Source organism: Molothrus ater, chromosome 1 (genome assembly GCF_012460135.2).
Source record: "Molothrus ater isolate BHLD 08-10-18 breed brown headed cowbird chromosome 1, BPBGC_Mater_1.1, whole genome shotgun sequence".
Classification (NCBI taxonomy): Eukaryota; Metazoa; Chordata; class Aves; order Passeriformes; family Icteridae; genus Molothrus; species Molothrus ater.
Window position 1 is genome coordinate 6,722,104 of NC_050478.2, and position 14,657 is coordinate 6,736,760.

Here is a 14,657-nt window from a genome sequence, read left to right on the forward strand (position 1 = left end):
AAAGCTCTTTGCAGTTCTCAGAAAGAAAAATATTCTGGAAGACCACACATTGAAGTTACACAGTGGCATTATTCATGCAGCCACGGGCTATAGGGCATGGATGCTGCAGATTGAACATTTCCCACCCTCATCAAAAGGAATGCCTGAGCTGGCAGATAAAGATTACAGCAAGTTTACAGATGTAAGAAACTCTGATACAAAGAAGTGATAGGAAATGTATCTGGAGATCAGTATCAGGAGCTTCTTCAGTGCTCCAAGATGAATTCACTTGTATATTCCAGCATGGATATATGATGTGACAGAGGGAAAGTGCTTCAAAAAGAAGTGTGAGCACACAGGAACTACAATAGAGTAAGTGAGCTCTCCCTTGCTAACTGCACCTCATCCTGCAAATAGGAAGAGGGTCCAGAGGCACAGAAAATAAGAGAGGAGAACAGATACATGAGCAGATAAATAACAGTGAATACAGAAGTAAATGTGCTGTCTTGTTACTCAGGTCTTCAGACAAAGGACAATCCTTCTAATAACAGTAACAAGCTAAAAGAAACCAGAACACATATTTAAGAACTATACTCAGAATTGCTTAAGACACTTTAAAACATAAGCTTCACTGTTGTGTGCATCTACCTTTGTTGTTTTTTTTGCACACATTTTAGTGTTTGCTGAATTCCAGAGTCAGTGCAACTGTTCAGTCACTTTGGATCAGCAAGGTAATTGAGATGTTTTCTCATCTTGTCACAAGGAGTTGCTTCATGCAGAGACAGCAGGTTATTATGTGTGTAAACAGGAATCATCCCAACTAAAAGCAACCATTCCTGAACTCTGCAAGTTCATGAAGGAGAAGATATACTACCAGTCTATAGGAAAGCCAAACAAATTCAAACCCAGTCAGAATTCTTAGGAGTGTATTGAAGCAAGTTATTAAGACCAGTGTATTTGTAAGCACCAACAAAGGCAGCTCATCAAAAGCAAAGAATAAAGTCAACACAGCTGTGTCAGAACAGTTCAGACTAACAGCTTTTACCCAGAATAAAATGATCAACTGGATGAAAAAGAAGGAAGACACAAAATAGAAATAATAGTAAAAAGATCACAGCATGCTTGAGACACTAATTTTAAAGCAAGCATGGATATCACTGCATGAGAAGACAGAGTAGAGTCACCCCATGGCAGCTGCCTAACAAGCAATCCCAGCTGCAGCAAAACTAGAAATATGCTTTTTTTCCAGTGGGTTTGCAAGACTGGATGACAACTGTGTGTTCTTAACAAGACATGGACTCCAGTTCAAACTCTTCCCAAGCTGGAACATTTGCAAGGCCCACCTCATGCAAATCAGGTGGTGCAGAATGGCAATGCAAGCTCATAGTGCAGGACTTGACATTTCTACAACTCACCCTGGAAGTGTTCTTACCAGGAGTTTGATACCTCCCATTACAACTGAGTATCAGGGGATCAAGACTTCATTTTATTCAACATTCTCTTTAGTGATCTTCAAAACAGGAACAGACCACACTTTAAAGAGCTTGCAGTAAGAGTTTGAAATGGTTGCAAAACTTGAAACTTCACAGTATCTTCAACCTGAATTTAGAAGTGGATTGGGGATAATACAATTTTTCAGAAAATACCAAAATCTGAAAAAAACATTCAACTGGAAGAGTGCAAATTATGGAGTAACTAAACACCACCACTACTGAGAGAGAATTACCTTGTTATTAACTTAATTTGCTACAGCAGAAATGAAGAAGAAAAGGCAGTTTGCTTAAACAAAACAATAGGCAAACAAAAAAACCACCACAGGTGCTGGAGAGCTATTAATGCATTCCACAAGCTGGTTAGACAGAACAAAGCAACCTTAGGACACTGTACAACCTCCTTCCTTAAAGGTCCTAAACAAGAAATGAGACAAGTGTCTCCAAAAGCACATCCTCCTTAGAACAAAACAGTTATTAGTTCTTGACAATACTTCAAAAGATCCACTTTGCTGGTTTTGAGGTTTAGATACCTACATGTCTTCAAAATCCAGCAGTACCTAAGACTTGTAAGAGAAAAGTGTTACAAACAATTACTTGAAACAATGAGATTTGGATTGCTTTGCAGGCTTACATTCACAGCACGCTTCAAAATCCTGCCCTGAATTTTGTTCCTCTATAGTGGTGTTAGTTAAGTCCTGGTAACTGGGCAAAGTTAACACTTCTATTTTACTGTAGCTCTCTACTGCAAGTGTGGATAAGCAAATGATTATTGTGAGATTTGAGACAGACAAAAAAAAGTGATGGGCAACTTAAGAAACTCCACATTCCTGAGCTCATCATAGTAACTCTGAAGTTCCTTGTCCAGGCAGGCAGGGAAACTTATTTGTGTACAAGCAAGAGGTGCCTTGTTTAGGACCTAACTGGTAAACAGTACCATAAGCCCAACTGAATCCTTTTGAAAAATACTTTTGAAACAGCTCTGTATCTCTTACATCAACTGCTGGTCAAAGGTCTGTACTTTGAGAAAAGCATCACTGTGGTTTTGTGAATAAAGGTAGCAACTTCAGCCTGCAACCTTAATGCTTCTAGGATTTTCACCACAACAAAGAATAAGCTGACCTGAAGAATTTTCTAAACCATGTTCAAGATTTTCCCTTGACAACAGGCACTACCATTTTTCCCTAAGCATCCCAAACAAAGATCTAAATTAAGATGTCGCCTGTCTGGAATGTGGGCCTGCTCTTCGAGATTGCGAGACACGAAAGGCAAGAAACTAAAAATGGTATTAAACTTCTGAATATTAATATCAGCAACCACTCTGTGCAGAGCTGGATTCAAGGGAACTTCAAGGTATGTGATTAATGAGAGAATAAACCAGCCAGTATCTCTGCTGCAAGATTAGTCAACAATTTGAATTTTTGCTGTATCTTTAAAACAAGCCCAAGTCCTACTAGATACACAGTTTGCACAAACTACTTTTAGAAAATAAGTAGTCATTTAAGTCTTCTAGGAATTCATTTAAGATCAAACCTCATGTTAACCAAAACATTAATCACACAAGAAGCATTTTCAAAATGAGCACACAGCATCTTCACAAGCTGCAGCCATATCCCTACTGAACAGGGCAAATATTTAATCTGGAGGCAATCTTCCACTGAAGACTAAACCCAAAGGATCAATGCTTTAAGGGAGAAATGCTTTTTTTAAGATTTCAGCCATAAGGACTTTGGACTAAGTTTGCTGGAGAAACAGTTTTGTGAAGTCTAATAAATTGCTGGTCTCAAATCCTAATTACTTACAACATCTAAAGTTGAAGCTTTTAATAATGAGGTATTTACATTTTCATTTCTCTCTAATTTGCCCTTGCACACTTCTCCTTCCCTCCCTATGCCAACACCTTCTAACACCTATTATTGGCATTTCTTATAAAAATTTATGAATCTGTATGTACAGTTTAATAGGCTATTGAGTGTTCTGTTTCAATATACCACTTAGGAGATTTACCTACAGCAGGTGTAGCCTGAAGCTACACAGAAAATGAACCAAGAGCTCTGTAACTCAAGCAGGTGACATCCAACACACATTCAATGTATTCAGAAACAGTTTTCTGGAACCCATTTTACAGGTATTATTGATTTTTTCTCTATACCATAGATAAACTGCAACTCTTCCCAAAGCTGACCTGATGTCTATACAGAGTAGCACTGGAGTTTTGGAGAGGTTCTTTTTGACTTATTTTTTTTCAGGAACTGACTCAAAATTATACTAGAGAAGTTCAAGCAAGGCTGTGGCAGGGGAGATCCATGGAACTGCTTGTGTAGAGCAGAGCACTCACTTTCTGCACTCTGGCATTCAGAGACTTCTATCAAAGGCAGCCACACAATCCCTTGCTGTGAGTGATCACCCTCCACCCTGAACTGAGCCAAAGCATTAAATCTATCCTACAACCCCATCCTACAGTACCTATGCTGGAAGTTAGAATAGTGTTTCAAAGCTCTTATAGGAAGAGTTTAAATCCATTTATTATTGTGCCAATGTTGTTCTTCATTTAATTTCCCTCCCCAGTGTTTACCCCCTTCCCATCCCTTCTAGGATATTTTCATACACACAGTGTTATCCCTTCTTGGTTTTCCTTTTACTGAGTTAAATGAGCAAAACCTGATGGTTTCCTCATAAATGGCCTTTTCCTATGCCCATCTCAGTTTGCTCCCTTCTCCAGCAGCTCAGACATCTCTTTTCTCTCTGTCTTTACAGCAGTAGAAATTCAAAATAAACAGCAGAAAAGAATGCCAGTGTGAGGGACTGGTAGGAAAAAACACCTTTTTCATTCTATTTCTTAAAATGCCCAGTGTCAGAACTAAATACTCTGTCACAATACAAAGAGAAAAGGAAAATAATAATTTTGTAAAAAAACCCCAACCAACCAAAAGAAACAAACAAACAAACCAAACAAACAAAAAAAACCCCCAAAACCCCAACCTAACACAACTTAAAAAACACCTTAAAAAGACAAAGAGAAAACTACATCACAAGTAAAACCAGTGGTCTATAGCACAGGAAGATTGCTTTTAGACAAAATGTAGGAGTACCATTAACCTCTGCCACAGTCAAAATTGGTAAAATCACCCAACTGGTTCACTGAAAAAGTAAAATCCACAAAAAAATCAGCAGAGGAGGAAAAGAACCTACAATCAAGTTAGTTGTATTCAAACAGTATTCAGAAGCTACCCTGAAGATATCCACAACATACTCAAAAACCTTTTAGATGTGGTCCACTCTTAGAAGGACAAGGTAATTTAAGCTTTCCAAAACTCCATCTAGATGCCAAGCTGGATGTCTAAAAGACAAATTTGACTTTGCTCTAACATAGTCAGGCTTGTATTAAACTGCTTTGGCTTTATGTTAGTCCCAGCCATTAGTCCAACCCTTCCACAGAAGGATTTTCCCCTGAATTGTCAGATTTTCCATTTGTCAGTCTCCTGTAAAGTAAAACAGTACAGTTTTACTGTACAGTAGAAGAAACTAAAGAAAACAGTACAGTGCAGTAAAACACTACAGTGAAACCCACCACAACAGGCACCCAAGGCAAACAGTCTCAGTATGGAAAGGAATATTTTGTTTCAAGATACAAGAACTGCTCTGAAAAACAATGCCATCAGCTCCTGTACTTACTCTGGAAATGCATCTCTTCATGTTTCAGACTCAACTACTTCTCTAAACCCATGCAATGCTAATAGAGTTGTACATTCTGGAAGCTAAAAATATTCAAATCAACAAAGTACCTGCAGACAGGTCATTGCTACCCAAAGACCAAGCTCCTAAACAAACAGCAGAACTGATGTCAGTGTCATGAGCTGAGGCTCCAAACACTGTGATCATGCACCCTCACATTATCAAAACCACAGAGCACTTCATGAAAAGTCCTGTCTTACAGAACACCCACGTCTGCTGCAGATGATTAGTAAGCAGAACTATTTAAGATTGTTTAGCACAGTTAGATTGAGCCAACTGATGCAAATATTCTGCTGTCATTCCTGTCACACTGGCATTACTTCAGTTCAAACCAAGTCACCTCCACGTAGAACTCAGCCATGCCCCAAGGCAGGAGGTTTTCCAAGAGCATTGACTTATCAGCCAAATTTAACAGCAGAAAGAATCAAACCACCAAGACAATTATCCTGTTCCATCTGTACTGTCCTGCCTATGAATGTGCAGGGCATTAAAAAAATCTGTTGGATAGAACATTGGAGCACATCCCCCAGGAAGTTTCTTAAGGGAAACACTCTGTAGCCACCCTTCTCCATCCTGGTAGTGCTCAGCAGAGCAGTCACAGACAAATAACAAACAGCAGTCACAGACAAGTAACAAACAGCATTTTGGAGTCACCTACAAGGCCACACTGACACTGTCACATCTTCCAGGTCTATCCCTGTTCAAGCACAAAACACTGTGAACTCAATAACTCTAAACCAGGAAACTGAGATGATATTGGCCAAAGTCTCAACCTCCTATCAAGCAGTTGTTTACCAGCCCCACTATCAAACCAAGCAGCTTCTGGACAAGGGAGGTTCTGCAGGGAAGCTCTTCAAAGAGCTGACATTCCTCTGGAGCACACAGAAGTGGCAGCAGCAGCAGGAGTGGCTGGTAAAAGTGACTGTAAATCAGTCTTTGTCCATCAGACACTAACACACATGCACAACCTGAAGCAGCAATGTCATCCAGGTGTAAGAGAAAACCTCATTGTCCCAATATTTTTCAGGCCAAGAGTGGCTTTCACTTGGAAGATAAATGTCTGCAAACTGTGCAGGTGCAAAGCTGGGCAGGACACAATGGGCCCCAACGCTTCCTGTACAACTGTTCTCAGTTCCCTGCAGCTTTGCCAAAGCAATTACATGGAAATGCTGCCATGGTAAGCATTTTCTAGGAAGTCCCAGCCACCTGTTTCCATAAACAAGTTAGGGAAGATACATGTTTTGACCACATTAAAATTTTATGAAAGCTTTCTCATCAAGAAGCTCTTGCCTCCCTCTAGACCCAAAGCAGAGTTTTGAAGCATGTCCTGTGTATTTTGCTACATTAAAACATCCTGCTATATTAAAACATCACTTCCCAGATGAGTAAAGCTTAAAAATTTTTGCTTCCTGAGAAAGACTGCAAACTTTAGCTGCTAAATGGGTTATTTCCTAGTCAAGACAGAGTAGGGCTTTGCTCACTGTGAGGCTAAATACCATGTTAAGAATAAGACAGTTGTGTCCTCTGCAGGAGAGGGAAAACAGGACTGTGTGGACACAGTGGGCACTGGGCTGACATGAAGCCCCTGCAATACTTGCACAAAAGACTCGTGTGTGGGTCACAGGAACAGCCCTCACTGAGGACAACAAAGCTTCCAGCATCTTCTCTTGCACTGCTCAGTGAAATTTTGTAGGCAAAGGACCAGGGTGCCTAGGACAGCGTAGCACTGAATCATGATTGCTTGTATAAACTAATACAGCTGAACATCCAAATACTCCAGATATGTTGCTCTTTAACAGCTTTGTCAAGTACATCATAGTAAAGACTGTATGAAATCCATTAATAACAATTAGCATCTCTGCTTAACAACTTCTTACTGTGTCCACTCAGGATTCTAAACTATGTAAAATTTAATACAAAACATCCCCTTATCACTATCACCGTGTCCATTGGTATCTCAAAGCACATCTTGAGGGCAAAATACAGTTTCTATGTGCCAGAGAACATCAGCTTAAACAATCACATAATGAATGTTTATTAGAAATTAATTACAGTTGCAAAACAATGGCTTAACTTTACCACCTCCTAACCCAAGCACTTGATCCTTCAGTCTTAACAAGGAAACAAAACCCAACCTGCCTATTAACATGCATTTTATTACATGCTTCTTTTAATTGTTTCTGGCCCCAGAGTTACATCTGTTTTCATACCTTGATTCAGATATTCACTTGACAGTGGGAGGCTGGCAGGCAGGAAGAGCCCAAGAAACTATTTTTAATAAGACACAGTAAGAAAACCTGCAGAGCAGGGAAGGAATGACCCCAGACCCAAGAGCAGTGAAGATGCAATTACTGGTGAAAGTCTATTTCAGGAGACAGCCAGAAAGGAGCAGGTAACAGAAGAGAGTGAGATGAAGGCCAGAGCACTACTAGGAGAGATTCCTCCCTAATGCAAACTGTTTATCCAATGTCTGAAAGCTGCTTTGTGCAACAATCCAGAGAAGGAGAGAGCCCAAGAGGGAGCACGTTGGTCCCATGACGCTGATGCTGCAACTGCTGCACACACTCTGCAGAATTCCCTTTTTCCAGACCAGGAACTGAGCACAGACACAGCAGAACCCTGCAATTAAATGAACTCTGCAGAAAACACCTCCAGAAGGGGTTTGCAGATGCTACAGAGAAGTAGTTAGCCCTGCTTTCAGCAGCTACTACTTCATTACTCAAGGAGAGCAGAAGGAAGAGAATAACATGGATGAGAGACAACATTGCAACAAAACTGGTTTCTAAAATAACATGCTAAAACTATACCCACTGAATCAATACATGACAGGCATCCATTTACTACCCTACCCTAATTTCTCCTCTCAGAGCCCAGGTAGATGTTAGAACACAACCACTTATGGAATTCCAGCTTAACAAAATAAAGCTTGTAAGTGTAAATCATTAACTAAAGTCCTTTTTTATATTAAATCTTCATAATAATTTCTCCATGTCCTTTTCCAAGCTCATCATATCATCCATAAAAGAAAACCCAGAGCCACTCCTGACACTGATCAGAAGTAGAAATAATCTTACTACAGAAATATTATTGCACATACAGTAGAGCTGAAAAGGAGAATCCATAATGTGTATGAAGATAACCAGTTTTTGATCATTTATTACCTTCATGAGAGGCCTCTAAGCACTGTATTTCAGGCTACATTGAAAAGCTCCACACCCAACAACAGGTAGCTCTCACATTTTTAAGGAAATGTAGGCAGGTCATTCCCATCCAAAGGAATACTGAGCAGGATGAGGTCATTACTCAAAATTTTCTGTTTATTTTTCAGCTGAGCATTCTTCAGTTAAAAAGAGCCTCTGGCCTTCTTACATGAGAGTTTTTCCTTTCCTGCTCTGACTGCTGCTTGGAGGAAGATCCTTTAGGGAGCCCTAAATAAAATAAATATCCCTGGCCTATGCAGTCCTTCTCCTCTGTGCACATAGTGAGCCTACAGCTGTTCCAGCTGTGGTGCCCTGGTGCTGTTTAAAATCACCTCACTGACATTTAGACTTACACATCACCCAGGCAACATTATGAAGCCAGTCCTAGGCAGAACCAGTGACCCCCCAGTAAGAAGTGACACTGATCTTAGAGAGTTCAGCCAGATAGATGAAGATGTTTTAGGCTAAAAACATGACCAGCACTTCTCTCTGCAACAATAGCATCCTATCTAACACTGTCCATGCTAATTAGGTACAAAATAGCTCATATACATTCTTTTTACATAATGAAAATTAAAATTGCTCTTCACTTGACACCACTGTTTTATTTAGAAGTCACACCATCAGGCCAGACTCTGCATATTTCATTACAGTACTACATAAATCATAAATCTTTCTAGCACCAATTTTTTTCAATTCACCCTCTTAATTAGAATCCAAATTAAATGAATGCCTTCTGTGCTTTCACATTCTCATTTGTGTAACCTTTGAGGAGAGGGACTAACAGATCCACTTCACATACTGGATGGCATTCAGCACACACATTGAGCCTCATTTTTCAGCTCTTTTCATTAAGCTCCCTGTTTCAACAGAACTGCTGCATAATTTGATACACAAGATAGTTAGCAACTGTTGATGGATACAGAACTGGAAAACTCACATGGGCAAGTACTCCAAAGCAGGGGCAGTCAGGAAAGCAGCTCTAAAACAAGTTTCAAATTTCTCATTCAACCCACAATTTTAAGCCTCAGCAGAGAAACTTAAAGTTTGACAAAAGATCATCAGTTACAGTTTGGCTACAGCCACCTAATGAAACCTTATCAAGACTTCAGAGGTGTTCCTCAATTTCTGAGCACTCACCACCTGCTATCCAACAACAAAGTGAACATTTCAGGGTCTTTTACTCTCCTATCCCCAATATCAGCACAAATACAATGACAGCAACCAGTGCAAAAATTTAGGTCATAAAACAGGTACTGCAACAAAGCTGCTGCATTTCCAGCTGCATCTCAACTTTCTGTGATTCTCTTTCCCCGGGGCCTCTCACACAGAAGCACTCTGGGCAGCAGCTTTGGGTCTGACTCTCACACACTCACTTTTACTCACACCCCAGGTTCTGAATACAGCACTCTACCCCCTTTATGCTTGCTTTAAAATTAGGCCTAAAGCCAGGTTCTCATTTAGTCTGAAAGGCTAATAAGGTGACTGCTTCCTTTCAAAACCCACACCCTACTTTAAACTTGCTATTAGCCATGATCTTCCGACAGGCCCCTGAACTCCTCTCACCCTCCCAGAGTGAGCATCCACACAGCCTGAACCTTAGAGCCAAACAAATTAGGAGACAAAGCAAAACAGAAGCTTGAAAAACATAAAAAAAAGTGGTTGAAATACTAAAGTTTCTAAAGAATTCGAATTACCTTATTGCAGGGTTTTAGAAGACACACAGATCTTCACCCTTATCAAGTGTCTCCACATAACTCCACATTACACTTTTAAAAAAAGTGCAAACTGAAGGTTTGTTGTTTCAGATTTTTTTTAACCTAGAGATCCTTCTTATATCCCTAAATTTGTAAGATATTTTAAATAGATTTTTAAATGGCTTAACTAGAAATGATTCAGCAGGTTTTAGGAACCTGTATCTCACAGTAGCAAGCTTTAAGTAAAAATAAACAGGGAAATTGGTAACTTTCTACCTCTCCATAAGCATAACATGAATGCCTAACTAAAAACAGTTAAACAGTGTGAGGAAAAAAACAACCCTACAAGTTAGCAACAGATCCCCTGCACCAAATACTCATACTTAAGCATGTTCAAGACGCACAAAGGCACAAGCATTTCATTGCAATTCAAACTCTGTCTGGACTCTAAAAAAAAAAAAAGGCAGCTCAAAGAATGCAATTGTTAAGAGCTTCCTTTTCTCACACACAGAAAGATTAAAATAAAAGGTGTTACTTTTCCAGACCAGTCCCACAACTGCAGGCAGCATGCTAGTAACCAAGAAGCTTGCCTTATTAGCATACCAGCTTAGATATATCTTCTCCCAGAATGATTCACCCTGCTATTTTCAAAGTTTTCCTTAAATATTTGTCCTACATTTTACAATAGGAGTTACCAACTACAGAAAAACACATCCCATGAAGTCTCAGCCACTTCTCAATGCTGAGCATAGAGATTAAGCCATGCGTCCACATTTGCATCCACGAAGCTAATCCTTTATGAAAATGAAAGCTCGAGATACTCAGCACGGATCTTTCAGGGGTGAAGTGGCTGCTTGGTGCAAGTTGGAGGGAAAAAAAAAATCCATCCATGCTTTCCCACAGCACGGTTTAGTGCCTGCGAGAGGGAAAAACTTGCCAGGAGTTGCCCTGTGAAAGCACAGCACACTCAGTGAGAACTGCAGCCCTTCAGAGCACGGCAAAGAACAACCACAGAGCGCAGCCACATAAGGAAAATTCAGTGTACAGCTGCTTTGAACAGATGTATGTGCTGCCATAAGGAGGGGAAGCTTCACTTGAAAGAGCTTTCCATCACTGCTCTCAAAGTCTATATTTGGTATCGCAGACGTATTCAAGGAGAACGGGTTTTTTACGGGGAGGAGAAGGAGGAGGAGGAGGGGGTGCCGCGAAGGCTGCGCTCCCTCAGAGCGGGACCCGGCCGGCGGCAGCGGCGGATCGGGCACGGCCCGGCGGCGGCACCGGCACAAGGGCGCCGCAGCGGGATCGGCACCGGGACAAAAGCTCCGCAGCGGCACCGGGCTGGCTCCGCGGCCGGCGAGGCTGCGACCCGCCCCGCAAGGACACGGCCCGGGCACGGCGCATCCCGCGCTCCCCGCCGGGGATCCCCCGCGCCCGCGCCCCCGCCCGGACCCCGCCGGCCGCGTGGGTGTCCCCGGCCCGCCCCCGGCCCCCGCTGCCGCCGTGGATTTTTACCTTCATCTTCGAGCTCTAGTTTCTCCAGCATCCCTTCGGAGGCGGCCGGGAGCTGCAAGGGAGCCGGAGCCGCTGCCGCCGCCTGCGGGAGGGAAGAGAGGAGAAGGAGATGAGCATCCAGGCGCGGACTCACCGGCCCCGCGGCGGCATCGGCTCGGGAGTGGCGGCACGGAGCGGGCGGAGGGGAGGGAAGGCGGGACGGCGGCAGCTGCCCCTCGGCCTCCGCACACGCTGCCGCTCGCACACACCGCGGGGGGAGGAACCAGGAGGAGGAACCGAGGCTCGCCCTCCCCCAGCCCGTGAACCGCCGGGCTCCCCCCGGACTCGCTCCGGCTCCCTGGCCGTGCCTCCTGCGGGCGCCGCCTCTTCCCCGCTCGGCGGGAGCGGCTCCCCGGGCGCCCGTTCACAGGACGGCGCTTCCCGCCACGCCTCGCCGCTCCCCCCTCCCCCCGGCGGAGCGGTTGGTACGTTCCATTTTGCTGCAGTCGAGCCCGTTGGTCAGCGGCGGGAGGGGGAGGGAGCTACCACTTCCGCGCGGAAAAGGGAGGAGGAGGAGGGGAAGGTTAGTGCCCTGAGAGCTCTGTCGGGGTAGCCGCCTCTCGCAGCCCGTTCCGCAGCCTCGGCTGTTCTCCGGGCTGCCCTGAACTAGAGCGGTGCGACTGAAGGTGGACTGGGGGAAACCCTTCTCTCCCCCTGTCAGCGGGGCTTGGTACGCTCCCGAGCGTTCACCTGCGAGGCAGCGGCGGGGAAGCGGACGGTTCCACTGCGCCCTGGGGGGTGTCAGGGTGTCGAGGGGGTTTCCCCTGTGTGTGACGGGAGCTCCCGCAGTGCGCCGTGCCGCTATCCCGGCCCCGGGGTGCCCTTTATCCCGGGATACCCGCTCCATCCTGGGTGCTGCCATCCCGCGGTGCCCTCTATCCCGGGATACCCGCTTTATCTCAGGGTGTCCTCTCTCGGGATACCCGCTCTGTCTCGGGATGTCTTCTATGTCGGGATTCCCCCTCTATTCCGGGGTATCCGCCATCCCGGAGTGTTCCCCGTTTCGGGATCCTCGCTCCGTCCCGAGCTGCCCTCTGTGCCAGGGTACCCGCTCCATCCCTGTGGGCACGGGCGCGCTGGTTTCCATGTAAAACAATCCCGGGTTAAGTCACAATTCAAGATCAGCCCGAGTGTCGGCGTCTCCCGGGTGAGCGGCGCGGCTCAAGGACGGGGCTCGCACCATGGGACGCTGCAGTTTACAGGGGATGGGATTTACTGCATCACAGCCCTGAGCCAGGCTACAGCAGAAGCGAGGGAAATGAGGAAATATTCGAAATAGATTCGTCATTTATATTTATTTTGGCCGTGAGGTGTGGTAAAGCTTTAGCTGAAATGCGCAGGTCCCCGCTGGCTGCTTAGGAAGCTCAGCAGGAGCGGTTCAGACACGGATGCTGGAGAAGGGGATACACGGATTATTTCTTTGGCAATGGCAGCTGACACACATGGATGGAGCTTCAAAGGAGTCACAGGAGTCGTCAAGGAATATTTTAAACCTGCTGGTCCCAAGGGGAAGCTCAGGCTTCAAAAGTTCAGCAAGCCCTTCAAGGAGGGGAGGTTGGATAGACCCAGCACAGCGCAGCAATGAGAATTAAACGTAGGGAAAGATGAAAGATAATGAGAATAAAACTGTGATGGGGGAGAGAGCCAAAATCTATGGGAAAACAGAAAACTGTCTCGTAATTTCTCAAGCCCAGTGAAGCTTCAAGCAAGGAAACAAACTGCTAGTGACAGCTTTTTTTCTTTTCCCAAGCTACCTCTTTCTATGGACACTTTTAAGGATATAGGAGGAAGTGAACAATAGCCAGTTCTTCTTTACTGTAAAGATCCTTTGAAAAGAAAACTCTAAAATATTTCATTCACAGGTGTATTTTTAAGATGCTTCCAGGATTTCAGTAAATGTTCTAACTGACCAGTCACTCAAGATACCAAAGCAGTTCATATTAATTTATAATATTTTCAGCCTACTAATCAAAATGCTTTGGAAGCTTTTAATTACTTCTGGGAGCTAGCTGTAAAAGCTCTAAATTACTTATCTTCCTTATCGTGTACCTTGATACTGATAAGAGTTTATAACATCTACTCTTAATCAAAGGCCGAGAAGAAGATGACATATCTGATTGGAAATAACTGCCATGATTTTGTTTCTTTTTGTTTTAATTTACTCCCATAATTATCTAGTAAGCACCAGCCATAAGGAAATACAACTCCAAGGTTTTTGTAGCTGGGAGTGACACTGAGACTTGAAAGGTGTGCATTGAATTTCACTGCCACAGAACACGAGATGTTTATAAGAAGTCAGTTGAGCTTATTTCATGCTACAAACCCCAGAGCTCACTGCAAGATCAGGGTTTTACAGTGGCAGAAACTACATCCAGACCAAGAGTACCATGAGAAACTCAGGATAATAAAAAGGCAGTAATTTAATATACAACAGGGATTTGTAATAGAAACATGTACCATCCACACTGCTCAAAAAAGAAACCCAAAGGAAATGGAGAACTTAAGGCTGAAACCCCATCCTTCAATGTGCCTGCAGTCTCAGGATTTGTTTAAACCAATTTTGGAACAAGCTGCTGATCATGGCGTTCCCTTTGCTCCTCGCTTTGCATTCTGGCTCCTCTTGGCTTGTGGGCAACACAGTGAGTCAGAGCAGGAAACTGATGCAGCTGAAAACCAAAGGGACTAAAAGAAAAGATTGGGCTTTATCCAGATCAGCTCCTGATCCAACTCACTGTTTAGTTGTATCAGCACTGGCACAGGAATTGTTCAGGGCAGGAGTGACAGTGGGACCACACCTTCTGGGAACAACCCACTCTTAAGTCAGCCTAAATCATGGTCAAAACACCATCCTGTTCATTGTGGACAGGGTTAGACAAATTAAAAGGTATTTTTAGCAGTATTGTCTCTCTAAAAACTCCTTCTGTCATTTTACAGCAGGATTACTGGCTAAACACAAAGAAAAAATATTTATTTGAAAGGAACTGTAATTTCCAATAGGATGATAT

At 43.5% G+C, this 14,657-nt stretch overlaps 1 protein-coding gene across 6 annotated transcripts in view; it reads right to left on the reverse strand.

Moving 5' to 3' along the window:
• The window catches only part of PRKAG2 (protein kinase AMP-activated non-catalytic subunit gamma 2), a 216,488-nt gene that overhangs the window by 36,214 nt on the left and 165,617 nt on the right, over positions 1 to 14,657 (reverse strand). For 4 of the 6 annotated variants that reach the window (XM_036399135.2, XM_036399140.2, XM_036399155.2 and 1 more), the window contains one exon: positions 11,614 to 11,695. In XM_036399135.2, the coding sequence (XP_036255028.1) occupies positions 11,614 to 11,695 (82 nt within the window). Of the gene's footprint in view, positions 1 to 11,613; positions 11,696 to 11,861; positions 11,880 to 11,960; positions 12,006 to 14,657 lie in introns of those variants that run through there. The other 2 variants (XM_036399164.2, XM_036399167.2) reach the window with 2 other exon arrangements.